General features: G+C 51.3%; 2 protein-coding genes across 18 annotated transcripts in view; one reads left to right on the forward strand and one right to left on the reverse strand.

Moving 5' to 3' along the window:
• The first annotated feature begins 2,837 nt into the window (after positions 1-2,837).
• CXCR3 (C-X-C motif chemokine receptor 3) lies at positions 2,838-5,360 on the forward strand. The gene is made up of 2 exons (XM_011371417.2): positions 2,838-2,890; positions 3,819-5,360. Exons 1-2 carry the CDS (start codon positions 2,879-2,881, stop codon positions 4,908-4,910), a joined length of 1,104 nt encoding a protein of 367 aa, XP_011369719.1. The 5' UTR covers positions 2,838-2,878; the 3' UTR covers positions 4,911-5,360.
• A 1,237-nt stretch (positions 5,361-6,597) lies between these two features.
• Positions 6,598-27,187, reverse strand: part of GCNA (germ cell nuclear acidic peptidase) — a 29,036-nt gene continuing 8,446 nt past the window's right edge. For 2 of the 17 annotated variants that reach the window (XM_023537427.1, XM_023537428.1), the window contains 11 exons: positions 25,965-26,014; positions 19,642-19,685; positions 19,202-19,235; positions 16,649-16,731; positions 14,001-14,708; positions 13,362-13,437; positions 10,548-10,692; positions 9,021-9,159; positions 7,963-8,167; positions 7,234-7,675; positions 6,598-7,125 (listed from right to left, as the gene is read on the reverse strand). In XM_023537427.1, coding sequence (XP_023393195.1) covers positions 7,072-7,125; positions 7,234-7,675; positions 7,963-8,167; positions 9,021-9,159; positions 10,548-10,692; positions 13,362-13,437; positions 14,001-14,708; positions 16,649-16,731; positions 19,202-19,235; positions 19,642-19,685; positions 25,965-26,014 — 1,980 coding nt within the window. In that variant the 3' untranslated portion in view covers positions 6,598-7,071. Of the gene's footprint in view, positions 7,126-7,233; positions 7,676-7,962; positions 8,168-9,020; positions 9,160-10,547; positions 10,693-13,361; positions 13,438-14,000; positions 14,709-16,648; positions 17,940-19,201; positions 24,776-25,964; positions 27,039-27,086 lie in introns of those variants that run through there. The other 15 variants (XM_023537431.1, XM_023537432.1, XM_023537425.1 and 12 more) reach the window with 14 other exon arrangements.

Here is a 27,187-nt window from a genome sequence, read left to right on the forward strand (position 1 = left end):
ACCTTGACCACAGGTGGGGCCCGGAGCAGCTTCGCTCTGACTAACTTCCTCCTCAGGGGTCCCCACTGGCTGCTGCCAGGACAGCTATGGCAGAGCGTAGGCCGCAGGCCCCGGCCGGGGTCTCCCCAAGGCTTTGGCCTGCCTCTGAACTGGTGTGGGGGCTGCTTGGGAAAGGAGGAGACCCAATGAGGGGGCCAGACAAGAGCTTGGCTCGGCACCACGACACAGCCACCTTCGAAAAGAGAAGCCCGCAGCAGACCTGCCATTTTGAGGCCTGGGGCGGGCTGGCCCGGAAAGTTACTGGAAGGAGAGGAGACAGCTGTCCTCTCGGTACCGTCCTCATCCCGCGCCAGGCACCGTCCACGTGTGTCGCTTGCGGTCCACAGAGCAGCCCGACCACGTGTGTGCTGTCTTTGTCCCTATTTGTCGGGCGAGGAAACTGAGGCAGAGAGGGGAAACGATTTGCCTGCGATTGCACAGCGGAGCGGCCGGAAGCCAGGCCTGGCGCAAGCCCCCGGCTAAGGCGAGGGGCAGCCTTTCCGGAGGAGCCGCCGTCGGCCCAGCCCCACGCCCGCATGCCCCACGAGGCAGCACACTCTAGCCCGGGGATCCCCTGACATGAAGGCCCCAGGGACTCAAGTTTGTAGCCAACATTCCCCAACGTGCCACTCAGCCTTCTCGACTGGGCACCTGTGCCCCGGGCCCTACGGCCTTGGATATCTCCGTTTATTTTATAACCAGCTCAGAACAGTCACGGCTTCTGTGCGAGGTCACACGGCTTGAACAGGGCGCAGTCAGGGCTGGAGCCACACAGGGAGCAGTGACAGCAGCCCACCCACCTTCCCAGTCCGGCCCGTCCGGATGCGGCCCCGGGGCTCACACAGGAAAGCTACTTTTGCCGAGGTCCTGTGTGACACGCTCTCATTTCTCCTTCCCAGCAACCTGGGAAGGTGGAGATCTCTGTCCCCAGGCGACACGCGAAGAGACTGGGCCACAGGAGGGAGCCCCCTAGACGTGGAAATGCCACCTGGACCGCTCGCGTTCCAACATGTACGCGGAGGGCCTACAGTGGCTTATCGACTTCTGCTAACACCAGACGCTTCCGACACTACCGGCTATTTCCACCATTGTCTCATAAAGAAAAACATCCCTTTAATATCAAAAAGGGGACAAGGGCAGACTTGCGTAATACGGGAGCCTCCTTTAACTTGAACGGTTAGACCTTTTGGTCGCCTTCATTTCTGTCAGGTGCAGAAGCCCCGCGAACAGAAAGCTCCGCGCGCCAGCATCAGGCCACTGCATGCTAAGCGCCACGGCTTCTGGAAGCCTCCCAGCTCCCTGCACTTACACTGCTCCTGACCTCCTCCAGCCCCTCCATTTCCCCTGGCCTGCACTGGGTGGGTGACGAGCTGTTTAGGGCAAGGATAGGCGCATCTGCTGTCCACAGAACGCAGGGAAGGGCCTTGGGGCTTCGGAAGTCTGCATCCGGCCGCTCAGTCTGAGCCGAATTCACGGGCTCTTACGAAGTGCTCTGGCTGCAAAGCAGAGCCCCAAGCCAGCCACTGGCCAGCGATGCGTCGCCTCTGCCTGTCTCCCTTTTCATCTGAGGGGACAGAGCCAGCGATGCGTCGCCTCTGCCTGTCTCCCTTTTCATCTGAGGGGACAGAGCCGAAGAGGAAAATGCTTAGGAAAGGCAAATTAGGGGCCACTTCTCCCGGCTGATAATGAGAACGGGGCGACAGGCAGGCGAGAAGAGGGACAGGGGACCACTGAGGGCGGGCGTGGTGGGAGACGAACTGTCACAGTACGCAGCCGCGAGGGGACTGATTTGCTCCACAAACGCTCTCGACAGTTTTCGCTTAAAGTCGGGAGGCCCCCCACGTGCTCTTTCTTCTCCGACCCCATTCTCCCTCTTTTTGCCCCAGAAACAACCGCTCTCGTGAATTTGTGGTATCTGCAGTCGCTCCTTTAAACTTCTAGAACAAATAGCTGTATCCAAAACAATACGATACTGTTTTCGTGTGTGTGGTTTTTAGAACTTACATAACTGGTGGCCAACTACATGATGTTCTGTCACTTGCCTCTTGTACCATGTGATCGTTGGCTTTTCTAGATGCATCCATGTTAAAATATACAGCTTTAGTTCAGTCCTTTCTAACTGCATGACTCTAGCATAGTTTATCCATTAAAAAAAAAATGAAGACAGTGTGATAAATGCTAGGGGACAGTCAGACGCTTACTATATGTCGTGAAGACCTTTCTCCTTTCTGGATTAGTCATGGGGCGTTGTGGTTGCAGTGAGATGGTGAATGAGAAAGCACCTAAAGCAACACCATCTGGCACACAGCAAGTTCATTACTAGTAATTCCCTGTCGATTAGCGGGACGGGAAAGAGCAAGGGGCTAGATTCAGTGTAATGGATTTCTTGTAAACATTTTGACTTTAAAAAAAAAAAAAAGGTTCATCTCCTTTACAGACTTAACACTTCAGCGATCCAGTCTGCAATCATGCAAAAATTAACTCCAGCCCAGGACAGACAAACATAAGTTCTTGTTTACTGAGTGTGGACGGTGGCGACCGACTTCCCAGCTGCCCTGCTTCCCCTCCCACCCGTCCCTGCCCGGCCATCCCCTGCCCTTCCCCGGGTCCCAGGCTTGTGCTCAGCCCCTCCAGAGCCACCGTCGCAGCCAGGGGAATGGCAGGGCTAGGGACTCCGCGGCCTCGGTCGGGGGCGGTCTGGCGGCGATGAGCCCATGGAAGAGGCGGCTGTCAAGAACGGTGTGAAACCCTCACTTCCTCTGCGTGCGCAGGTTCGCAACCACAAGCGCCAAAGCAGAGGGGCAGGTAGCACTCCAGCAGCGGGAGCAGCAGCCCAGCCATGGTCCAGGGGGTAAGTGCTGCTGTCCGGCCGGGCCGGGCCACCGTCGGGTGTTCAGCCCCGGACACCGGGGCAACAGCAGGCCGGAACCACAAGCCAGGGCTGCCGGCGAGTGGCAGAGAACGCATGGGCTGTGCAGAGGGGGCGCCGGGTGGGGAGTGGAGCAGCCCCCTGTGGCACTGACTTGTGCGAATGACCACTGGCGAGTCACTCTCCCTCTCTGGCTTCGGCGCCTCATCTGCAAAACGTAGGAGGGAGAGGCTCACCCCGGTGGCCCCAAGGCTCCGCTCAGCTCTGACTTGGAGCTTGGACTCTTCGGTCCTGAGCTGGCACTGGGGAGGCCTTGCAGCTCTGGGAGGTTTCTGCGGGAAGGAGGGAGGGGTATTCCTGCTGGAGCTTGCGGGAGGCCGCGGTGGGTGGCGGGCCTTGGTGAAGGGAGGGGACGAGCAGGGCCACGAGCATGCACTGGGGTGGGGGGGGCACAGTGACTGGTAGAGGGGCCCCATGGGGAGCAGGAAGTTGGGGTCCTCAGACGAGGGCTGAGGAGGGAAGAGGAGGGCCAGAGACAGGGAGGGGCTGGGGGAGTGGTGTCTAGGGAGGAAGGTGGTAGAACAAGGCGTGGCGGGGACACCGAGAGCGGCAGGCCTTGAAGGAAGAGCAAGGGGAGGGGGCGAGGCGGGCAAGGAGGGCTCTTGGCCCAGGAGGGAACCCTTCCTGCGAGCCCAGATCCTGGGCCAGTGGGACTGCCCCAAAGGGGTCAGAGAGAATGGGCCTTTGAGAAGGAAAATTACAGCCCAGCGAGGCTGGGCAGGAGTCCAGGAGGCGTGGCCCGGGCAGAAGAGCAGGGACGGTCACGGGGTACAGCCCAACCCAGGAGCTGCTGGGGAGGTGCAGCTCAGGAGACTAAACCCCAGGCCCCCCTTCCTCCCTCCCTCCACAGATCAGTGGGCGCCACGAGTTCTCAGCCTTGGAGCTCGCTTCCCTAGCAAGCTTTAGCCCTTCCTATGACTATGGCAGCGAGAATGACAGCGACTCGTGCTGCGAGTCGCAGCCTTGCCCCCAGGACTTCAGCCTGAACTTTGACCGGGCCTTCATGCCAGCCCTCTACAGCCTGCTCTTTGTGCTGGGGCTGCTGGGCAATGGTGCCGTGGCCGCGGTGCTGCTGAGCCAGCGGGCGGCCCTGAGCAGCACCGACACCTTCCTGCTCAACCTGGCCGTGGCGGACATGCTGCTGGTGCTGACCCTCCCGCTCTGGGCCGTGGACGCTGCGCTCCAGTGGGTGTTCGGCTCCGAGCTCTGCAAAGTGGCCGGCGCCCTGTTCAATGTCAACTTCTACGCCGGGGCCCTCCTGCTGGCCTGCATCAGCTTCGACCGCTACCTGAGCATCGTCCACGCCATGCAGCTCTACCGCCGCGGGCCTCCCACCCGCGTGACCTTCACGTGCGTCGCAGTCTGGGGGCTGTGTCTGCTCCTTGCCCTCCCTGACTTCATCTTCCTGTCGGCCCACCGCGACGAGCGCCTCAACGCCACCCACTGCCAGTATGTCTTCCCTCAGGCGGGCCACAGGGCCCTGCGCCTCCTGCAGCTGTTGGCCGGCTTCCTGCTGCCCCTGCTGGTCATGGCCTACTGCTACGCCCGCATCCTGTCCGTGCTGCTGGTCTCCAGGGGCCAGCGGCGGCTGCGAGCCATGAGGCTGGTGGTGGTGGTCGTGGTGGCGTTTGCCCTCTGCTGGACCCCCTACCACCTGGTGGTGCTCGTGGACACCCTCATGGACCTGGGGGCCTGGAGCCGCAACTGCAGCCGGGAAAGCCGCGTGGACGTAGCCAAGTCGGTCACCTCTGGCCTGGGCTACATGCACTGCTGCCTCAACCCGCTGCTCTACGCCTTCGTGGGTGTCAAGTTCCGAGAGCGGATGTGGACGCTTCTGCTGCGCCTGGGCCACCCCGGCCGGGCCGGGCCCTCGCGGCAGCCGTCTTCCCGCCGGGATTCGTCCTGGTCGGAGACCACGGAGGCCTCCAACTCGGGCTTGTGAGGCTGGGCCGGGGGCGCCCCTTTCGCCACGCGCCCCGACTCCCGCACATCCCAGGCTCCTTCCTCCCTCTCCCCTGGGCCTCGCTCCCCAGACACACACATTCCTGGGATTCCCTGGCCGCTCAGGCACCGCCAGATCTCTTGGGACGTCGCCATCACCGCTCCTCAGCTGCCAAGTCCCACCCGGCCACTTCCGAGCTGACCGCCTTCAGGCCCTTCTTCCCTTGGCTGCCCGGAGCCCCGCCGGCCTCCTAATTCAGTAACTAGACCTTAGCATTCCCCGTATGCAGGGAGCACCAGGCAGCCGGCACGGTGGAGCTCTCCCTGCGAGGCCTTGGCCCAGGCCTCCAGCCCAGCGGCAATGGGCTGTGGTCCACAAGACCTGTGCATTCGCTCTTTTTAAATGTCTAAAATTCCGCTTAAAATTTGTCAATAAACAAGAGAATTAGGACCAAGGTGTGGTAGTCGTGCGTGCGTCATTACAGCCAGCCCTGCCCAGGCTCCAGGGATGCACTTCCTGCTTCTCCTTGCCCGGCCCTGAGGCGGTTACCGACCCATCTGCCTGTGGACACAACTGTCAGCCAGGCCCACTCAGGGAAGCACCTGAGCGCAGGGGTGCTGGCTAAGTGCCTGGTCACCTGGCTGGCTGGACACCACACAGGCATACTTCGGGGCAGGGGCCTTGAGACCAACAGTCCCTACACTCCAGAAGCTTAGGCCAGCAGGGAAGATGTGGTGGGAAGTAACAATAGCAAGCGATCCAGGCCATGAGGCCAACATGTGGTACGCACACGGCGATCTGACGCTCGGAGCGCCGCTGCTGGAGCCGTTTGGGAAGCCTTCCTGAAGATGGCGATGCACAGATCGTCAGGGGCAAGTGGTATTTCCCAGGGCGAAGAGAAGGAAAGACGGTATTCCTGGCAGAAGAGAGGGAGAAGCACAGTCGAGAAGGCGGAAAACAGCAATCCTCGGTGGATGAACTGGAAGGGGCCCCCACTGGCTAGAGTTAAGGATTCGGGTAGGCGAAAGGTTGAAAATTAAGATGGTTTGAGAGCAGGTAATGGTATCAGAGACCAATTAGAAGGCCAGCAGGGGTCGGAGGTTAGAGGTTAGAGGGGATGCAGGCTCTTACTAGGGAAATGGCAGAGGGGCTGAAAAAAAGCAACAACATCGGATGACTCGCCAACAGTCATTAGCACATATGCCACCGGGAAGAATTTTTCCATGGCTATAGCCAAGGTGCAGGAGTGGAGGAAATGACCGGGGCTCCCCCGAGGGGCAGGTGACATCGCTACTGAGTTGAGGCGGCGGGCCGGACCCTCCCTTTGCAGAACTGATTAAGTGGCTGATGTGCCATGATCCAGTTCCACAGGCCAGCTGGGCCTTTACTGAGTCTGCGGGTATGGCTGGAGGTAAATCCCGAGGATTTAGCCAGGGGAGCTCGTAGGGCCCTGTGGACACACCTAATCCCACCTAGACTGGTGCTTCGGCTTCTGTCTGTGGCCACGAAAAGGACGCTCGAAGCATCTGCAAAATGAAGGGTGGCAGGAGGGCAAAGGCGGAACACATCCGGCCTCTAAAGAGTAGCAGTGAGACCAGGTGTGTGTGGCAGGCTGGATGAAAGACCCAAGGACTCATTCTGCTCTCGGCGCAGGTTGCGAATGAACAGACTTTGCTAATAAGTGAACTGCAGAAAACAGGTTTTTTTTATTTTGTAAACAATTACATCACTCAGATAGCTTTGTTCAATGTCAAGGTCAAGTAAATTTTTGAAACACGTTTGTCTTCTCTTTCTTAATAGGTATAGCAGGTTCTACCTGCCAGTAGCCCGTTTTGAACTACTGCCTTTAAAATGCGTTCTCTTCTCAGCTTTACTCTCTTTACGGCAACTGACCACTCTTGAAATTTCATTTCTCTTGCATTTTGTTCTACACGTTAAAACTAGGAAGCCTAAGGAAGACCTGAGGTGGGTCTAGAGGACTTCCGAGTACTGGCAAGGGCACGAAATGCTTAGTAACAGATTCCTGGGTTAAAGAACAAACATCATTAAGAACATGAAACTTTACAAAACGACTTCCGACATTCGTAACTTTATAAAACAGGCACTTTTTTAAACTCCTTCGGCAGCAGAGGGCTCAGCGCGCGGGCACCCGGAGAGGACCTCAGTGGTTCTGCTGCTGCTGCCCCTGCTTCTCCTGCCCCTGCTTCTCCTGCTCCTACTTCTCCTGCTCCTGCTTCTCCTGCTCCTGCTTCTCCTGCTCCTACTTCTCCTGCTCCTGCTTCTCCTGCTTCTGCTTCTCCTGCTGCTTCTGCTTCTCCTGCACCTGCTTCTCCTGCTCCTGCTTCTCCTGCTTCTCCGGCTCCTGCTTCTCCGGCTCCTGCTTCTCCTGCTGCTCCTGCTTCTCCGGCTGCTCCTGCTTCTCCGGCTCCTGCTTCTCCGGCTCCTGCTTCTCCTGCTGCTTCTCCGGCTCCTGCTGCTGCTGCTGCTGCTGCTGCTGCTGCTGCTGCTGCTGCTGCAGCAGGAGCTGCTGCTGCTTTTTGGCAGTGAAGTCACTGCCGAGCTTTATCATCACGTCCTTATGTTTTATCCCTGCCATCTCTTGCTTAACCAGTCTGTAATTCTGCTGCACGTACTTAGCAAATGGTCTCACGTGGGGCTTGATGGGGGTTCCATCCTTCCGAGTTAACGGCACCATGAACAGGGGCCCCTTGCACTGGGCGCAGATGTAGCGGGTGGTGTCCAACGACTTGGTGTAGCGGCCGATCCTAAGGACGAAAGAGCGCACAGCGAAGGAATCAGTCCCTGTAACTCGGCCTCTTCCTCTGGCTGCTGGCCTTGGGCCCGGAGCCAGAGTTTTTGGGGGGTTCTCAGGGAGTGGGGTACCAAGCAGTGACAGTGGTCAGGCCGACTCAAAGGTTGGAGAAAGCGGGCGCGGAAGGGCTAGGGCGGTTTCTCTCAAGTCGGAGGGCCGTCGACTTCCCAATCGGATCACTGTGGAGCCGCTCGGAGGCCGCGGTGAGGACGGAAGGGGAAAAAGCGAGAAGGGACTTACCTGGACTTGCACCTCTGACATTCATAATAAATCTTGTAGTTGATCTTGTAGTTATGGCAACGGGTGACCATGGGCAGCTCCGGGTGCACCATGTTACACTTCCTGGCGTAGTACTTCCATGTGTCGCCATGAGAATCGCGGAGGCCGTGGAGCATCCAGCAGGCGGCGTGGCATATTTCGTGGATGAAAGTATCCCGGACTCGATCTTGGAAGAGGAATGAAAAGAAACTGTGAACACTGGCACCGCATCCCTTCCGGTCTGCCACCCAAGCAGCCCGACGCCCGACCCCACCAGCCATCTGGGCGGCACACGTGGGCAGGCGTGACAGTCATCTTCCCAGGATTCCCTAAGTGAAATTTCCATCCGCTCCAACCCGATTTGGTTCATGGCACAGAGCCTGGGGGGAAGCGAGGCTTTCTGGAGCAGCTCCAATGTGCTCATCTCTTTCGCAGGACGCTGCTAGAAAGGCAGCCAGCCAAGAGCTGGGTGCCGCCCCTCGAAACGGAAGGGACAGGGTCGGGGGAATCGGCGTGGCGTGGGAGTCGGTGAGAGGCACCGCACAGAAGCCGGGGTCTAAGCCGGGCCTTTCAGCACTAACTGGGTCTGCCATTCTGGGGGTACAGAACGTGCAGGAAGGCTGAGGCCGGGCGAACGCACGGTCCACGCTGCAAGCAGCATGTAGCGAGCCTCGCGGGGGCGGTGAGCCGGCCGGCTCCAGGCACTGGCAAGCCCTAGGCTTCTCAGCAGGAGCCTGAACGCAGCGGGGAGAAGGAGGAGGTGACAAGGGCCCATTCCCGGGCAGAGGCGTAGGTGGAGAAGGAATGATTGACATGGCAGTCATTATAAATATTTGGTTAGTGGCCAGATAGAGGGGACCTGGAACCTCGGTTCCTGAATGGAGATGTTGCTGCTGCCGGCGACAGTAGGCCTGGCCACCCAGGAACGACAGACTGAGCTGACACAGGCTGCCAGAGAATACCGGCACCTGAGTCACGGGACAGGCGCGGTGTCGGAGGGGGAGGGCACAGCGAGGAAGCTGCCGCGCTCCCGCCATTACCTGCGGAGTCGCAGACTTTCAGAGAAATCTCAATCTTAGCATAGGGCTTCCTGTCGGGCTGACTTAACTCGCCCGTGGTGCACAAGCCAGCGGTCCTCAGCATCTTCTTATTCCATTTGACATCGACCTTCTCCGGCATCTGAGAACGAGCAAGCGGTGAGTCAGAAAGCAGTTCTCGTCTCCGGCCACGCCACCCTGAACGCGCCCGATCCCGTCTGATCTCGGAAGCTAAGCAGGGTCGGGCCTGGTTAGTACTTGGATGGGAGACCGCCTAAGAAGGCGTGAAAAATAAAAAGTAGAAAATAAGGGACTGTAAGCTGACAAGGTCCTTGCAATCTGTGAGGTCAACCAAGGGTTGCCTCGCCTAAAGAAAAAAAAAAAATAGAAAAGAAAAAAAAGGAAAAGAAAAAGAAAGTTCTGAACAGACCAGAAAATAGGAACTCAAGAGTTTTGCAAATCTAAACATTCTGGGGAGAATAAAACCCAAGTTGAAGGCCAGGCAGAGAGAGAGAATCAACAGGCCATCAGGACACAAGGGAGACTGCTGAGAGCCTGTGAGTGTAGGATCTGTGACCCCCAGCATGGAGACAGAAGTCAGCGGGTGAGGAGGGGCAGCCCAGGAGAGAGGCGTGAGCCAGCGGGGCTAGATGTGACCCGTGCACGGGGGTGATGAGGCGGAACTGAAAACTCCAGGTTCCGCTCATCAGTCACCTGATCGCACACCATCGGGAAGGGCGCCCAAGAACGGGGAACCTTTAGAAAGACATGAGAACTTCTCTGCAGAAAGTTCTGTCACCAGAGACAATCAAGTTGGAAAAACCTAACGACCGACAGGTCGCTCTGATCCAGTCCCCACCCCTGTGCTTCAGACACCTTAGTTTCTTTGGGTGGCCATTTCATGTCACCTCATGTCCCCGTGCGGTGGTGCCTACCGATTTCAATTTAAGCTCTTCCCACCTGATTCCCAGGGCCTCCAGTCCCTAGTCCTACGCGACCGCAAATCACAATAGCAACTAACATGTATTGCTGTCACAGGCCCTGTTCTAGGCACTTCGGGTGTATTAACTTACCCAGGCCGAACAATAATCCTATGAAATAGTGGGTCCTATTACTGTTTCCATTTTGTAGATGAGGAAACTGAGGCAAAGAGGGGTTAAGTGACTTGTCCAAGGGGACATAGCTCTTTCCCATTCTTCTTCCACACGAACCCTCTCCCTGGTCGTCAAGCCTCACCACACGTCTTCTGCCCCTGTCACTGCGTGCTGTCCCCGTACCAACCTCGAGAACCAGAGCGAGCCTCACTCCCTCCAGGCGACCCTGCTTCCTGACGGCTGGGGCTCCCAGCGGGCTCTCCCTCTGCTGCTCTCCTGAGGCCGTAACAGTCCGTACCTCACACTGCGACCCCCGGGCCTGCTCTCACACACGCGCGTCTCCCCCCCTCGCCTAGACTGAGACCTCTCAAGGGCGGGAAATACGCCGAGTGCTGGGCCGTCGCGGGTGCTCAGTGAGGGCTTTTTCAGACTCTACCTTGTTACCAAAGACAGAGCTGTTAAACAGGGCGTAGATTCTCTGAACCAGTTCATCCTTATTGCGCTTGAAATTCCTTCCAGAATAGCACCGGGACTTTTCGACGTCACGCAAGAAACAGCCAGGTATGTTGCAGTTACAAATCCTGCAAAGGTAAATTCGATTGAGTCTCTTATGGCTAAAAAAATAAGTAGAAGAAAAGCATACATACAGGTCATGTCAAGAGACTCGGAGAACTTGCTGGTCCCTCTTCCTTCCAGCTCCTTCCTCACATGAGGCCGTTTCCCAAGGTTCCGTTCAGAGCCTTTTCCTCTTCACTTTGCACATTCTCAGAGATGCGAAGCCCCCGGTTTCAACCTCGACGGCAGTGATCCCACACCTGTATCTTCAGTCTCCATCTCTCCCAAGATCTAGCTCTGAGTTTATAACCGCCCGATGCCAATTTCCGACTGACACGAGCGTGCCTCCAGCTCGGTGCTTAATCATCCAACTTGTCATACCAGGTGGAAGACCTCAGAGCCATTTAATTCATTTCTCCCTTACCCTGCAGTCAGTTAGGCACAGAGACAGACCATCTCCTTCCCATCGCCTCTTGCATCCAGCCCCTCCTTCCCACCCCACTGCCCCCACCCTAGATCAAGTTCCTGTCCTCCCCTTTATGCAGGGACATTACGGTAACCCTGCGTTCCTCGCCTCGGGACTCTTTCTCTAAGGCAAACCCACACACGTACCTCCGGGTTAATTTTCCTAGGCCACGTTCCAATTACGTCCCTCTCGGGCCTTTCACTGACTTCTTAGCCTGGCATCCGAGGCCCAGGTCAAGCTAGTCCTGCCTTCTAGCTCCAGCTGCCATTCCCGCTGGCCAAAGTGGGAAGCTTAAACGCTCCCCAGCCACGAACTACCGCCTCCCACAGGTGATCCGTGCCTCGGTGCACCCTACTGCCCGTGGCCCCGGACTGAGCATGCCTTCAGCTCTGCTGAGGACCGTCTGCGTAGCGCAGGGTCATTTGCTAAGAACGTTGTTTTTGCATTATCGTAGTTAATCCTCACGACCACTGCCCAAAGAAACCGCTGCCAGTCCCCTGACATCCACTATGCAGATAAGGAAGCCCGGTGGTTGTGATTTACCCCAAGCTCAGAGACACTGAATCTCCCGACCCGAATCTAACGGTCTTTCCATTAGACACTACTGCTGCCCTATCTTTCAAGGCCTAATTCAAATGCACAAAGAAGGACTCACATGAGCACATGAAGGACTCACACTAGTAATCACGATTTATTGAAACGAGTGGGTTTTTTTTTTTATCTTGGCTGGAACAATCAAGGAGTCCAGAGAGATGAGCCACAGAGCTCGACAGATAGAAGAGGACACACGGGGGAGTGAGGCTGCCACTGCGCAGGACTCCTGAGACAGATGTGGCCAGGGTACTCATTAACCCTCAAGACACAAAATAAACACTACTTAGGTGAGGTGAGGTGGCTACAGTGGAGAGGGGAAAAGTACCAGATCAGGCAGATGCGGCCGTGGATGACTGACATTTCTGCCTCAACTTCCTTAGCAAATTTGCATCAGAAAAGGTGGCAGGTGAAGACCGGAGCCGTGTGCAAACGGGCCTCGTGGCTTAGCACGCCTGCACCTCAGTGTCTGTGACACTGCACAGTGGGGTGAGCATCTCCGCATGGGAGGAATCCGCAAGACCCCAAATGGGCACATCGGACACCATGACCGGTCAGCAGCCTACACGGAGACGACGCTAGGCATGGCAGGAAGCCTACAGATTGAAACAGTACTAAGGTGACAGTGACAAAGGGACAGCTCCTCCCTTCTTTGGTCATACTCTAGCCAAGCCACCTGGGAGCTACCCAAAACACACGTTCCTATAGGTAAAGCAGCTTAAACGTGTAGCTGGCAATCCAGAGCAGAAAAATGCTGCCAGGGGCTGCATCTAACAGAACAAGCCAAACTGCTGTCTGCTGCCTCGGCGGCGAGGGGCGCAGAAGCGGCCCCTCTGCTCAGGTCCGGGTCGCTGTTGCCCAATGGCTGACACATCGCTCTCCTCCCCTCTAGATGCACTTATTGTCCTAAAACACGAGCGAAACACTAAACACGCGATCCTTCGAATACATTCCTTCTCTTGGAAGATAATTCAGATGTAAGTATATCACTCCTGAATGCAGATCGAGACAAAGAAAGTATGCTGACTGCATCATATTCAGGGAAAAAAGAAAGAAGTTCCTAGAATCTAAATGAGAAAACGTATTAATGTATTAACGTCTTTGGTTTACACGGCCTGTTTTCAGTATTGATTATACGTACGTTAATAAAAATAAAGGAACTATAAGCAATATTTTTCACCTTAACGTTTAATAAAGCTTTAAAGTTTTGCAGAAATATATACAGGTAGTAAGAGTAACCAGCTTCATCCAAAGAACTAGAAAAACCCGGGTCTCGACTGGCCTCCCTCCGATTCCAGTGGATCTGAGCAACACGTCAGTGCTGCGTCCTCACCATTTCCACTGTTTGCTTTGCTTTAGTGCAAACTGGGGGGTTCACGAGGCTGTGCCTACCCTGGAAAAAAGAGCATCTTGTTCGTGTACACATCTTAAAGACTAAAAGAGTTTCAGGGCAAAGGAAACCTTAGAAGCCCAAGCTCTGCTGGGGGAGGGGAAGAGGGGAGGAGGGGAGTGGCAGGGTGTCTGCTGGTTCAGGGACGGAAAACTTGTCCCCCACCCAACCCCCATACCTAGTGGACCGCTTAACGTGTGACAAGCATGCAACCAACTCCCGTTCAGCTGCACGTGAGCAATACGTACCCATTATCAGATGTTCCAGAATCCTCCGTGACGGAACCCTTAGCTGCAGGCTCACTCTCTTCTTCTCCTCTAGTAGCTGGAAAGAGAATAGTTTACTTGTACCCCCAAAATTGGTACCATCGAGCAACTGGCAGAAACCTGGGAGGTGTCCCACAGCATAGCCCAGAGCCACATCTACAAATGATAACTGTCTGTCTGAAGCCTGCAGACTGCACCATCGGTCAGCATGAAATATCTACTAACGGGATCCCCGAGCTGCCAGCAGAACGAGCCAGGCGGGACTGTGCCGTAGGTACCGAGGCCTCTGACGAGGCCAGGGCCAGTGTGCGGTACGGGGCGGGGCGCGGCATGGCTCACGCGCTTGCTGAGAGGGGCTCAGACCCTGGGCAGCACCTTCATGCAACATGCAAGCCCGATCTTTCCACCACGGTGTGGCACCCGTACTGCCAGGGGCTCTAGCCAGAGATCTGTGTGTCAGTACTTGTCATTCATTCATTCGTTCACTGAGAAAGTTAGTAAGCATCTGCTGTGTGCCAAATACAAAGAAAAGTGACATAGCCATGCGAGTGCTTCAGCAGAGGCAGGGTCTCAGAACCACGGGAACCCAGGTTCGGAGAACTCCGACTTACAGCTTCCTACCGGAAGTGCCAACCGGGCTGGGTCCTGAGGAAAAGTGGGGCATCCTCAGGACAAAAAGCGCAGGGAGGAAGCAGCCCCTGTGGGTGGAATGGCAGATGCCGGAACTTGGGCGTTCCTCCCCCAGTCCCAGAAAGACCCTCTTCGCCGCGATGGCCATCTCCCCTGGGCCACTAGGGAGCTGCTGAAATGGTGTAGGGTTGGGAGACAGGACAGGCAGACCGGACGAGACAGACATACCTGGGGGAAAGGGCGAGGCTGGCCTGGCTGGCACGCTTGGGGGGCTAGGCACATTTGGGGGGACGAGCAAACTTGGCTTGATTGGCTTACCAGGTGTCGCACATGTATTTTTGGTTTTACACTTTCTTTTCCTCGGTTGTCCCTTCATAGGTTCGAGTGCTTCGCCAGTTGTCTTTCCTTCAGAAACCGTCTTTTCCTCGGAGACCTCCGGTGTGGCCTCAGGATCAGCTGGTGCTTTTCCACCAAGCTGCTTCTCACCAGCATCATCAGCTGAACTGCTCTTGGAGACAGCAACCTCCTTCACCTCCTCTCCAACTGAGGAATCTTGCTCCTTCTCACACGAATCATCTAATATCATCACAGAGCCCTCTACGTCGCTGTCGTCGTCATCACTGATGACTATCGGAGGCTCCAGGATGGTAGGCTCCAGGACAGGAGGCTCGTCAGTGTCAGACAGCACTAAGATCTCATCTGAAATCCAAGGGACACGTTCACACATGAGTAGACGCCCTCCACCGCATGCCCCCATCCACCCAACTTCACATGACTGAGCACAGGTTAAGCAAGCCGGGAACTGTGACATGAATCGCGGTTAGGGATGTTATTTTAGATTATTTTTCCTATGACTTTTACTTTACAGACAACAGTGTCAGATAAAACAGCAATTCAAGTCCAGTGGTCATTTTCAAACCGCATTCTTTAAATAGCACGATGTGGGCGCCCGGCTGTTCCCAAACACAGGGCTGCAGATTTTTATCTTCCCCGGTCCGCCAAGAAATAAGAGACATTAGAATAAAGAGGTTTTATTCCCTTCAAGTTCAATTTCTACGATTTAAAGGACTATCCTTTACTTTGAGATTATGTCCTCACTAAACTTTGGTGCTCTTTATGAAAGTCACAGTGATGGCAGATGGCAGTTGGAACGGAGTTCCGTCATTAAACAAGTTCAGAATTGGCAACTCTATGCTTGCCACCAAAATTTAATTTTCTAATGTGTCTTTAAGCGCAAAGCTCTCTGGACCGCTGATACAAGAGTGAGGAGTTAAGTCCTGACGTCAGGACTTAGAGGCCTTGGGGACATTGGAATGTCACCGTCCTCACATGAAGGTCCCTTCACCTGGAAATAAGGGGTGCCATGTCTAACGCCACATGCTCTCTGGAGTCTGCTCAGAGCTGTTTCTACAACAGTGGATGTAAAATATATGAACCGTAGCATCGGCAAGATGCGAAAGCATTTATGACGCAAAAACTTTATCCTAGAATCACAGGTTTGGGATAACAGATACCAAGAGCCTCATCTATTATTTGAATTCATTGTCAAAGAACTTCAGATACGCCTAAGGGAAGAGAAAGGAGTGGGTGTTCCCATGGCGAAAAGTCATTCTTCATAGAAAATTTAAAGATTTCCCACCTGCAGGTGAAATTTAAAAAAAAAAAAAAAAGTAGGGACGCACTGCTTACGATCTATAAAAAATGACCCTGGACATTGAAAAAGATGAGAAGTGAGGTTGGAAACGTGTTAAAGCTCCTTGGGCCTTTCTTTTCTATAAAATTCTCCAAACTCATTCTAGCAACAAGGGAAATGGCACGTGGACAGTGACGGAGACAGTCCTGTGGGAGCACTGCTCATGTGTCCACCGGGGCGGCCTACAGTGATGAACTGCTTCCCGGCTGTCACTCATGCGCTACTCGTTACCCGCCAGCCCCCTCCCTGGGGGCTCTCCATTTGCATTACGTCACCTGGACCTCCGTCCCGCTCAGGCTCATCCAATCAGAGCAGGAGAAAAGGAGAGAGAGATCAGAGGGGCCAGGTGGAGAAACAGGAGACCAGGGCTCTAAACACCTGTCCTTCCGCTGCTCTGATGTCACGGGCTCCCTGGGAAACCCTAGCCCAAGGCAGCTATGGGACACTAATCAAAGCGTAGCCAGTCCCCTAGGCGCCTTTGTACCCTGCCCTCCACCTTGTCCTAAGCGAACGAAGAGGCAGGAAACGGCGTCCCAGTGCTTAAGCACCTCGTCCTCCCACGTTTCACAGCCATCGAGCGGCTTCCAAGTTGGGAGCGGGGCTCTAGGCGGAAAGAGGGCGCAGTGGAAGGCAGACGAACAGCTGGACGGAGAAAGCGAGGGTGGCCCCGAGAAGCTGCCACCCAGCCAGGTCCCCGTCAGGCACAGAGAGCGAGGCTGTGCCTCTCAGTCCTCTATCCTGTGTCACCCCTACGCACAGGAGGCAGAGAGCGGGACACCGTTAGAACAGTGTCTGGACACTGACCAGGGGGTGGCTGGCATCCGGCCACGTCCACAGCCGGCACAGCGGAGGGAGAGGCGGTGGCGCTCACTCCCAAGCGACGCGGAGTACAACGCCACGCGTCTCAGCCCGCAGCGCCACCCAGCCCGGTCGGCCATGTACTCACCTTTGCTGCAGGTCTTGGAGAGCTTAGGTTTCTTCCCGGGTGGGACGAGGTCATCATCCGAGTCTGAGTCAATCACCACGCAGCTGAGTGACGAGACGGGGAAAACCAGAGAGACATGAGCAACATTCCTTTCGCGGCCTTTTCTACAATGAACACGATCGCTCGGAAGTGTTTTGCTGGTTCGCTTGGAGCAGTGGCTCCGTTCCCGCTCCGGAACTCCTCACTCGGTATTCCTGATTTTCTAGCTTTCTACTCAATCCTGCCACCTGTCTCAATCCTTTCAAAGGGCGGGATGTGCCAAGCACTGAGAGTGAAATGGCCGTCAGAGGGGTCGGGGACGCGTCTGCTTACTGCCACTGTTCTCCATCAACGTGGAGGTTCAGCTGCCTGAGAAGGGGAGGGGGCCCAGACTGAGGCGGCTTCGGAGCATGCGCTGTCCGCATCCCCGAAGCCAGCACGCCAGCACGCGCCGCCCTGTGCCACCAGGTGCCAGGGCTGAGCCCCCCTCCGGGGCCCTCATTCTCAGCTGGCCCTGCTATTCGAGTCAGAGGTTTTTGAAGGTTGAATCGCCACCTTCCTGTATTTTCTAAACAGTGCACGATGAGCCTGACCTACCTTGATGATGAGAGAGAAAACTACTTAAAACAGTTTGAGGACTTGTCTGTACCTGCTACAGATACGGACCCATGAGCCATTTCCACCATATTCGCCACTCTGGAGCTGCCGACAGGCCTTTGCTATCCTGCTGGCCATTCCTTCTTTAAAATGCCCTTCTTGATTTCCAGGACACGGGTCTGTTTCATTCTCTTGTCACCTTCCCACCCACTCCCCTTCCTCGGCTCATTCCCAGAGCGCAGCCACAGCCCAATTCTTCAGGACTGGCTAAGCGTGCCCTCTCTGCCAGCCCACTCCAGCCCAACTTTCTCCTGACTTCAGGCTCCCCAGTTCCAACTTCCTACCTGGCTATCCTGTGTGTAGGAACGATTTTTAGCCAGCATGCACGGGCACTGCCTTACCAACTGTTGATTGATGGTATCCGTTCTGACCGTCCGGGCAGCCATCCTGAGCAATCCCTGTCTGTACTCTATTGGTTGTTAAGTGTTTTGAATATCAGCCCCGCCTATGCGCCCCTTAATTTCAACATGTCCCAAACTGAACTCATCACCTCCCTCCCCAAATCCACCCTTCCTACAGTACCACATACAGAGAGAGGTCACCTGGAACTCGACCAAGATCTGTGGGTACTCCTGGCAGGCTCCTTAAAATGGATTTTCTTTACATATGTATTCTACTAGAGACAGGAAGAAATCAATTTTTCTGTTTAAAAGCTGGATACTTATTAATTTCTTACCAAATAAGGACATTATATATATTATAAACCAGACTACTTCTAAGGAACCACGAAAAACCATTTAAAATGTAAACGACAGTGATGGAAATACTCTGTAGACCATGGTGACATTTGTCAAAATCCATCAAACTGTACACCTAAAAAGAGCAAACTTTGCTGTATGCAAATCACACCTCAGTAAACCTGACTTGCAAAGTATAAATAATAAAATTGATCATTTCCAATAAACAGCTTTATACAATGCATTATTTGGTTCTGGAATTTCAGCTGATTACAACTGCTGACTTTAAATCACTTTTCACACACTGGTGTCACGCTTAATGGCTTTTCATGTTGCAAAATAATCAGAGGTAGCTAGAAAAAAAATGTTCCCGCTTGACATTATTTGGCTTGGTGGCAGGGGAGGAATGACTTGGTCACATCTCTACAGGAAATTCCAGGAGTCGATGTAGTAGAAATCATAGTTATCTGGCACCAGATTTCGGATTTATTCCATTAATTCTTTTGGCATCTCCTACGGTTTGGCACCTGGGCCACACCCCTCACCTAGCTCTGGCTAGAGCAAAGGTTCCTGGATAGGAATAGCAGCAGATGCTGCTGAAAGACAGGTGAGGGTCAGACCACAGAGGTCTTTAACTACTGGGCCACTCAGCTTGGTTTACCTATGGCAACCGATTTAAATGGGTCGATCCAACCAAAGTTGGACTTGTAGAGATGAGTCCAGAAGGACGCTCCCTGTATCAGAGGAGGAATAGATGAGGGCGAGGAGCTCACTTTCAAACCTCTTGCACATGCAAGAGTCAAAACCGAGCAGGGCCTGAATAGTGGAGACTGGAAGTTAAGAGATGGTTCACAGAGACTTTTTTTTTTCTAGGCAAAGCAACGCTTGGTTGACCTCACAGATTGCAAGGACCTTGTCAGTTTACAATCCCTTATTTTTATTTCCACCTATAGCACCTGGTCTTCCTAGGTGGTCTCCCAACCAAGTACTAACACAGAGACGCTTTAAAGGAGAAACTGACCAATTAGATAATGAGCCGGAATTAAGGAAATCTCATCTTTTCAACCTGGTTGGGAGATAAAACAGCCAGTATGACCCTGAACATGTGTTCACAGAGGAAATGTGATGTTTATTCTTAAATTTTCTTACCCAGAAGATCGTTCCTCGAAAAACATCAAATTTCACCAATTCTCCTACTCACCTGTTTTCTTTCTGCGTGCTTGGTCTAGCCACAACTAATTCGGGGAAAGAGAGAGGGCATCAGAAAGCACCTGAAGCATGACAAAAATCTGGTGACCCCTGTCCTCAACTCCCTAAATCCCCGAGTCCATAAATTAGAGGCGGTTACAAGTTATGGTGGACTCCTACATTTCCCACGAGAGGCAGAGAGGAAACGAAAGGAGACCTAGAATGGAAAAGGTAAAGGAAGCAAATTAGAAATGGAGCACGGAAAACTTCCTCTGCTCCTAACAGTAAGAAAGAAACACCTTCGCGTCACCAGTTTAGAGAGAGCCAGAGATGAGACAAACCTAAGAGCAGCTTGCACCAAACGTCCCAAATGCCGTTTCAGTCAGCTCTAAGAAGACACGGTTAAGCGACACTTTAAAATGTAAATTACTGCTTTGAGTGGACTCTACTTACTGGACTCACACTCTTCATCACTGGAGTCCAGAATAATAATGCAACTGCAAAAATAAAATACATACTGTTTTAAAGGAAGGATACCAACATCATAAACATTCGAATGTCAAAAATCTCAAATGAAGAGAACCAACAATCGAAGTTTCTCAAATGCAAAAGAAGGTCTTAAGGGCTTGCGAAATTAAGATCGCAGTAGCGGAGGTGATGAAAAATCAGAAGCAACAAGCTGCTCAGTCTTTACTACAGAATCAGATGGGTACTCAAGGATGTCAGCTGACACCACTAACAGTGAACCGTTTTCTGCCAAGTGATTGATTTCTATTTAAAGATATAAAAGTGAATTCTGAGGAAGAGGCCACTGGGAAAAGGTCTTCAGGATGAAGAGAATACAGTTGAAAAGGGAAAAAGGACAAGGAGGACAGCTCTTGGGGCTCTGCTGATTGCAGAGGGCTGGCTATCTAGGGAGATGGACGAACGCTAGAGTCCATTTCTCAGGAAGCGCGCAAAGGGTGATTTCAAAGCTGCACCTGCTCCCTGCCATGAGCCACGCGGCTAGGGCCTCTCGCTCCTCTGCCTCATAATGTGAGAGGCCCCGGCACTCATAGCTGCTCCCTGGCAGGCTGCCGGGCCTGCTGCTATAGCTGCGCGGTAATGCCTCAGGTGACACCAGGGCTGAGGTGACGCCAAAGCACATTCTGGCTCAGGATCCTTCAGCTCACCGGAGAGCGCTGACTGGATATCCATCGTCAGCCATTCACGACCCACATCCGAAATGCGGCCCGGGAAGACATGCTACACTAAGCATGGCTTCAATGCTGGAACCGAGCTACGTTCTAGGACCTTACTGTAGGTAATCGTGTCATCGGTATTGTGACACAGGACTCACAGAGGATACCAAAAGTGATAAAGAAGGTGGACATCATAGCTAGAAGGGTTTACATGTTTATATGGTTTTACATAATATTTATAAGGTTTCACATGAATAGTTACAAGGCTTTACATATAAAAAGGCAGCCTGACCACCTCCTGCGGGCGCTGGGCCTTGAGCTTGATGACTGCTGTGCTTGTTTACCTTGTCGGTCTTTCACCACAGGTGCTGGCTCACTCCCTTGATTAAACTTCCTATCTATTTACCTATCAGTGGACACTGGACTTGAGTAGTAATCTTCAAGTTGTTGGGTTTTTTTTAATCAGGAAAGAAAATTCCCGTAAGGTTTCCCAAGTATGGCTCAAAACGTGACCTTGGTTGTCTTGAAGGCTATTATCAATAAATAATACCGTGTAAAAACTAAACTCTACACTTCGTCTACTTTCTTACGCACACACACATTTTTTTTTTTTTTAGAAGTCAGGCAAAAGGAGTAAGGGATTGGAAATGAGACACAAAAAAGCTCCAGGACAGAAAGCCCCAGGCTAATCCTTAAAGATAAGATACTGTCCTCCAGGTTAAATAGTAATCAACAGGGAAAGTGGTCTGAGGAAAGCGCTAAGGAAGAGATTGGGGGTCAAAAAGGAGGCAGACTTTGTTAGGCGCCTTTCCCAAGTAAAACTCACCACCAGGGGGACAAGCCCAGAGAAAAGGTTTCAAGGCTCCTGTCACTGTAGAGAAAATATATGTACCCCGAAAAAGACAGTTGGCTTAACCAGAACTCTATCCTGAAAGGACGTGTAAATCACATTAGAAGCTTTGAAAATATATCAGAAACCCTCAAAAACTATTAAGTAAAAAATCCAAAGGTCTCCCTTTTTCAGCTGGGGACAGAAAACCATAAACATTGTGTATGCTTTCATATGACCACAGAGAAAGATCTAAAAGAACCAACACCGAATTATCGATAATTATTTTCTCAAAAGAAAAGGAGGGTATGTATGAGGGTGGACATTCACCTTTTACTTTAGATGCTTCTGTACTGTTTATTTTTAGTGCAGGCCCACATTCCCTCGGTAATTTTTGAAACTCGATAAATATGTTATAATTATATGACGGGCACACCTGTGTTTCATTCATTCATTCATTCGCTCACTCATTCGACATTTATTGAGCATCTGCAACAGCCAAAACGCTAGGTGGCTTATGGGCTTTTCTGATCCGACTTTTTAAAACTAAGTATAACAGGGTAATTTTTAAAATATGATATTTCTGCATGTCACCGAGGCTACCCTGGTGGTAGTAGTAACAAAATCAAAAGAATCTTGGGCTAAAAAAGACTGGCCAGTGGGCATCAGAAAGTCCTGATTAGGCTTTGACTCATCGATGAGGAGCAGGCCGCCACTCTTCGCTTTACGAATGTCAGCAGCACTTCTGCCTTCGAATTGCCAAGATGCCCCTCACTGTTAATGACTTTGTCTCATAAGTCACTGGGAAAATAGAAGCAATCACTCAGGAACTCCCTCGTCCTCCCACCGCCCTATCTGTAACCACACCTGGCTCTTCTTGTTCTGTCCTCAAGGAGCGCAGGGGCCCTACCGCGACCTAAGGCCAAGCTATCCCTTGTCCTTGGGACCTCAGCGGCCGCTAGCCTTCTCAAGGATTTTACTCCTGCAATTTTCCATCCTGAGCTGCATTACTGTCCCCTCTCTCCTGGGTCATCCGCTGTCCCCCAATTCTAGCTGTCTAACATCTTGGACCTCACCGAGTATGTAAAACATAACATGGCCAAGACAGAACTCTTGGTTTCCTCCCTTGGCCCTATTCCCACACTAGTCTCAGCCATCGCAATCAATGACACCACCATCCGCCCAGGAACGTGAACCAAAAACTCAGGCGTCATCTTTGATTTCTCTCTCTCACCTCCCACCTCACATCCAATCCATCAATAAGGCCTCTTGGCTCTACCGCTAGAGCATATTTCATCTCATCTAAAACATCATTATACGTACTTCTAAGAAAGAAAAACACTATTAAATGATGACCTGCTGTCGAACATATGACGTATCCCAATTTCGGAAATGCTGAAATGTGAAAAAAATGTCTCAGAATTGAGGTACAATATAGCCTATATTTACCCAAATGTCTCCAACTCCACTATTACCGCCCGACTCTAAGCCACCATCGCTTCTCAACAGACTTCTGTCCATCTAGTCCTTGGGCCTCACTTGTGAAAGAACCATTAATCCCATAGGGCTGCTGTGAAAATTAAACGAGATCACGTGTGCCCTCCTACAGGCTCATGTACTTCGGTGCTTATCGCATGATACTGTACCTGCCCGTTTACATGTTCCCATCTCCCATCCCAGACCGTAAGCTAAGCAAGGGTTTGGAGGCATGTCTCTCTCACACTGTCCAGTACAAAGTAGTCGACAAATATTTGCTGAATAAATGAATCTCAAAAAGTGGTTTCAAGGACCCCTTTTAATATATTCCACCCTCCCAACCTACGCCTGCATAGCGCCTTGTTTTTTGAAGGATTTCTGCGTACATTGTAAGTTATCATTTTCTCTCTTTAGAAAATTAATTGCATACACCTGCCCACTCGTGCAGGTTTGAGATATAGAGACGGGCCAAAGTAAAAACGAATGAACAAAAACCCAACAATGATGTCTGCATTAATGAAAATACGATGCCCAGACCCAGAGCCGTGTTGGTCCCGCCTCGCAGCAGGTGTGGGTGGGGACACCGGCAGGTCATTGTCCAGTCTCAGGGTGATCTATCCAGGACTTGGGCTCGCACCTGTAGTTACAGGAACTCGAGTTTCTCAATTCTTCATCAAATGCTAGAAGAGTGATTCCCCTTAACCAGATTTGTGAGGGGCTGACTGATAAACCAAACCAGAGTGCCTGTTCGCTTCTCGGAACTAACACCGACCATGTTCCCTGGGCACTCCCCAAAACAGGGCAAGGGACTAAGGGGTCATGGAGAGAGCTGGGATTTTACTTTGTGCATTTTTTTTTTAATCACACACACGTTAATTTAGTTGAATGTCGCAAGAAGCATCTTTGGGCATCTAATTACTTTCATGAATTAGATTATTCCTAGGATTGATTCCCAAAAGTCAAATCACTCAAAAGTGTGACCAATATTATAGCTCTTGGTACATTCGCTTAATCGTTGCCAAAGGGTAGTATCTGTTTACAATGTTAGTAACACTGCTGTAATGGAATTAAATATTTTTGATTTGCACATTTAATAGGTAAATAATTTTTAAATTAGTATTTCTCTTTATTACTTAAGTTATATATTTTCCCAATGCTTTTTTGCTGCATTCTTTTGCTAATCCCTTCCCATTTTAATGACTATCACAAAATGATGTTTACCAGATAGTTTTGTGACTGATAAAGAACACTGAAAAAGGTGAAAACTTTGTCCCTGTTTTACCAACAGTCCCACTCCCCAAAGATAAACAGCGTTATCTTATTTACTGTTCTAGAAAGTTCTTAAGCATAAGCATGTACCAGCCAGCATAAATCAAGTGCACATTTTTTAAAAACAAATAATATTATGCTACATGAATTTTTCTGCGGCTTGCAATTTTTTACTTTCTGTATCTCATTTGTCTCTCTTTTATCGGTACATATAGTTCTTAACACATTTTTTGGATGAACCATAATTTATTCAACTATATCCTCAGGACGTTTAAGCTCCTTCCAAATTTGTGCTGTTACAAACAATGCTACAGTAGACATCTTGGTACGTGTTTTTCTGTATACTAGTAATTAAGTCATACATCTTTCTTCCACAGAACTGAACAAAGACCGAAACAGCCTGAGTCTACAGATAATTAAATGAACAGGAGTTACCGGGAGAAGGGACGTGGGACGTGGGAGAAGAGGGAGAGGAGTCTAGAGAAAACGTGAGAACTACAAAAAAAGCATGTATGATATAACCACATTTGTGCACCGACGTGTTATAAGTATACAGAAATTAAAATTGTTCTAAAAGTAAAAAAGGTCCTGGTAGAATTACTAGGTCAAAGGACATGTGCATTTAAAATTTTGATATTGTCAAATTCCCCTCCAAAAAGGCTGCACCAATTTATATCCCCACCATGACTGTATGAAATTGCCTGTTTCCCTACAAATTGCAAACTCTGGGTATGATCCCTTTTTTAAATCTTTGCCAATCTGATATATGAAAAATAATATATCATTTAAATTTTTTCATTTCAGTTTAAGTAACAATTAAAAGTTGAATAAATTTTCCCGATCCCGTCTGATCTTGGAAGCTAAGCAGGGTCGGGCCTGGTTAGTACTTGGATGGGAGACCATCGAGGAAGACAAGGTGCTGTAGGCGTAAAAAATAAAAAAGTAAAAAAAAATAAGGGATTGTAAACTGACAAGGTCCTTGCAATCTGTGAGATCGACCAAGGGTTGCCTTGACTACAAAAAATAAATAAAAAGGAAATAAATTAAAAAAGAAATAAATAAAAGTTGAATAAATTTTATGTCTATGAACCATTTGTATTTTTCCCCTCAGAAGCACCTTCTGTATCTTTTGACCCATTTTCCATTTGTTTTTTCATCTTTTTTAAATTGATATGTGAAAGTTCTTTGTAGATTAACGAAAACAGCCTTTTCATATAGATAATGCAAACACTTTTCTCTTTGTTATGTCATTTTATGCTTTTGTTCAATTTCAAACTTAAAAAAACCTTCCCCACTTCAAAATTATTGGAAAGAAAAATCCACCTGTTTTCTAATATTTTTAATGGTTTCGTTTACCATTGTTAAATATTTTATCATGTGCAATTTACTTTGGCATAAGGAGTGACAAAGTAAGAATTCAATTCTAATTTTTTTTCCTCAAATGGTCAGCCAATTATCTTCAAATTATTTGTTGATCAATCTATCTTTTCTCTGCTGATCTGAAACATCATTTTTATCATGAATTATATTTTCTTATGTATTTCGCTGTATTTCTAGACTCTTGTGTTCTATGGTCTCTACTTGTCCCATATCACACACCTACATGCTTATCTGTGAAGGAGGAAAACAGGGCAGTGTTCTAGGACAGAGAAGACTTATAGGAGATAAGACAAGTATTTTAAAATACTTTATTATCCATCTGTACACTTCTGGAGGCAGCATGGTAAACAATAAGGTGGAAATATCATAAAGACAAGTATTCTGAAGAACTTCCTAAAACTTAACTTGTACACATTCAACAATGTGTTGTGCTGATTAATGGAGTTGTACGCTTCTGTTACACAGAGGATTTGTGCCCTAGGTAGGAAGCCGGACTCCCGTAATTCTAAGAGCCCTTTTTACAATTCTCATTTTATACCCTCTGCAGATTCCAAAGGAAATTAACATGTATTTTTCAAGAAAGTCATTTTGCCAACAGAGTAGGACAAAACTAAAAGAAAATAAAATTTCTGAAATCTCACCATTCATCCTGTATCTTCAGTTGGCCAGGTGTTTCTTTGGGCGTGTCCATCTATACTCAAGAAAAAGACATACTTTTTAAAGAAAACCAGAACCCAGAACCAATAACACATTTGTACATTCTGCACCGATTTGAGCACCTTCTTCACCCTAATTTAAAGCCAAAACGTGGCTTTGAGAAATGACAAGTATTTAGATGTCTTCGCTGCAGGCTGCCTGGGTGAAGAAAACTGCAGACAAGGAGCACCACCACCCTCTCCCACCTTGCCCCACCAAGGTTCTTTGCCTATGAATCGGAAAGCCCAAAGCACATGGCTGCGCCTGATGTTAAGTCAATCGAACCGCCTCGTGTGATGGAGACCTCCGAGAAAGACATCATTCATTCAAGAGCCACCAGATGCGTTTCCTCCACACTGCGAGGCTTTAGCATGCACCACCCCCACTCAGCCTACGGACCGGTGCTCCTGCCCCTAAATGGGTTCCTGCCTCACATCGCCACTTGCCGTCCACCGTCTCCACGCCTTCACGCCTTCACTGCCGTTACTCATGCCGCACACCCCAAGGAAGCCTTCCACCTACCAGGCTTCGGACCCTGTACCCTTGCCCACCCGTGCAGCTCCCTACTCCCGCGCCCCGCCAGCCGCCAGAGCCCACACACACGTCTAGCCCAGTCCACTCTCTGACTCTCCCATGCCACCCACCTACCTCCCGCGGCTCGAACACCAATCAGGCCACACCCCCCACACTTACATCTTCCTACTCCCGCCCACAGCCGCCCGCCCACCAATCGGAACTCGAGTATTCGGCTGGCGCCGCCCACGTCTCCTCGGGAGGTCCTCCGCGAGCGCCCCCACACGGTGGTGCCGCACCAATCAGGCCTCGACATTGCACTCGACATTGCACCCGACACTGAACCGGACACTGCACCCGACACTGCACCCGACATTCACTCGACACTGAACCGGACACCACACACCAATCAGGCCTCGACACTGCACCCGACACCGCACTCGACATTCACTCGACACTGCACCGGACACTGCACCCGACACCACACCCGACACTGCACTCGACACCTCAGTCGACACCGCACTCGATATTGCACCCGGCACTGCAGCGGACACTGCACCCGACACCACACCCGACATCTTACTCGACACCACACCGGACATCTTACTCGACACCACACCGGACATCTTACTCGACACCGCACCCGACATCTTAA

This window comes from Pteropus vampyrus, unplaced genomic scaffold (genome assembly GCF_000151845.1).
Source record: "Pteropus vampyrus isolate Shadow unplaced genomic scaffold, Pvam_2.0 Scaffold191, whole genome shotgun sequence".
In the NCBI taxonomy this organism is placed as follows: domain Eukaryota; kingdom Metazoa; phylum Chordata; class Mammalia; order Chiroptera; family Pteropodidae; genus Pteropus; species Pteropus vampyrus.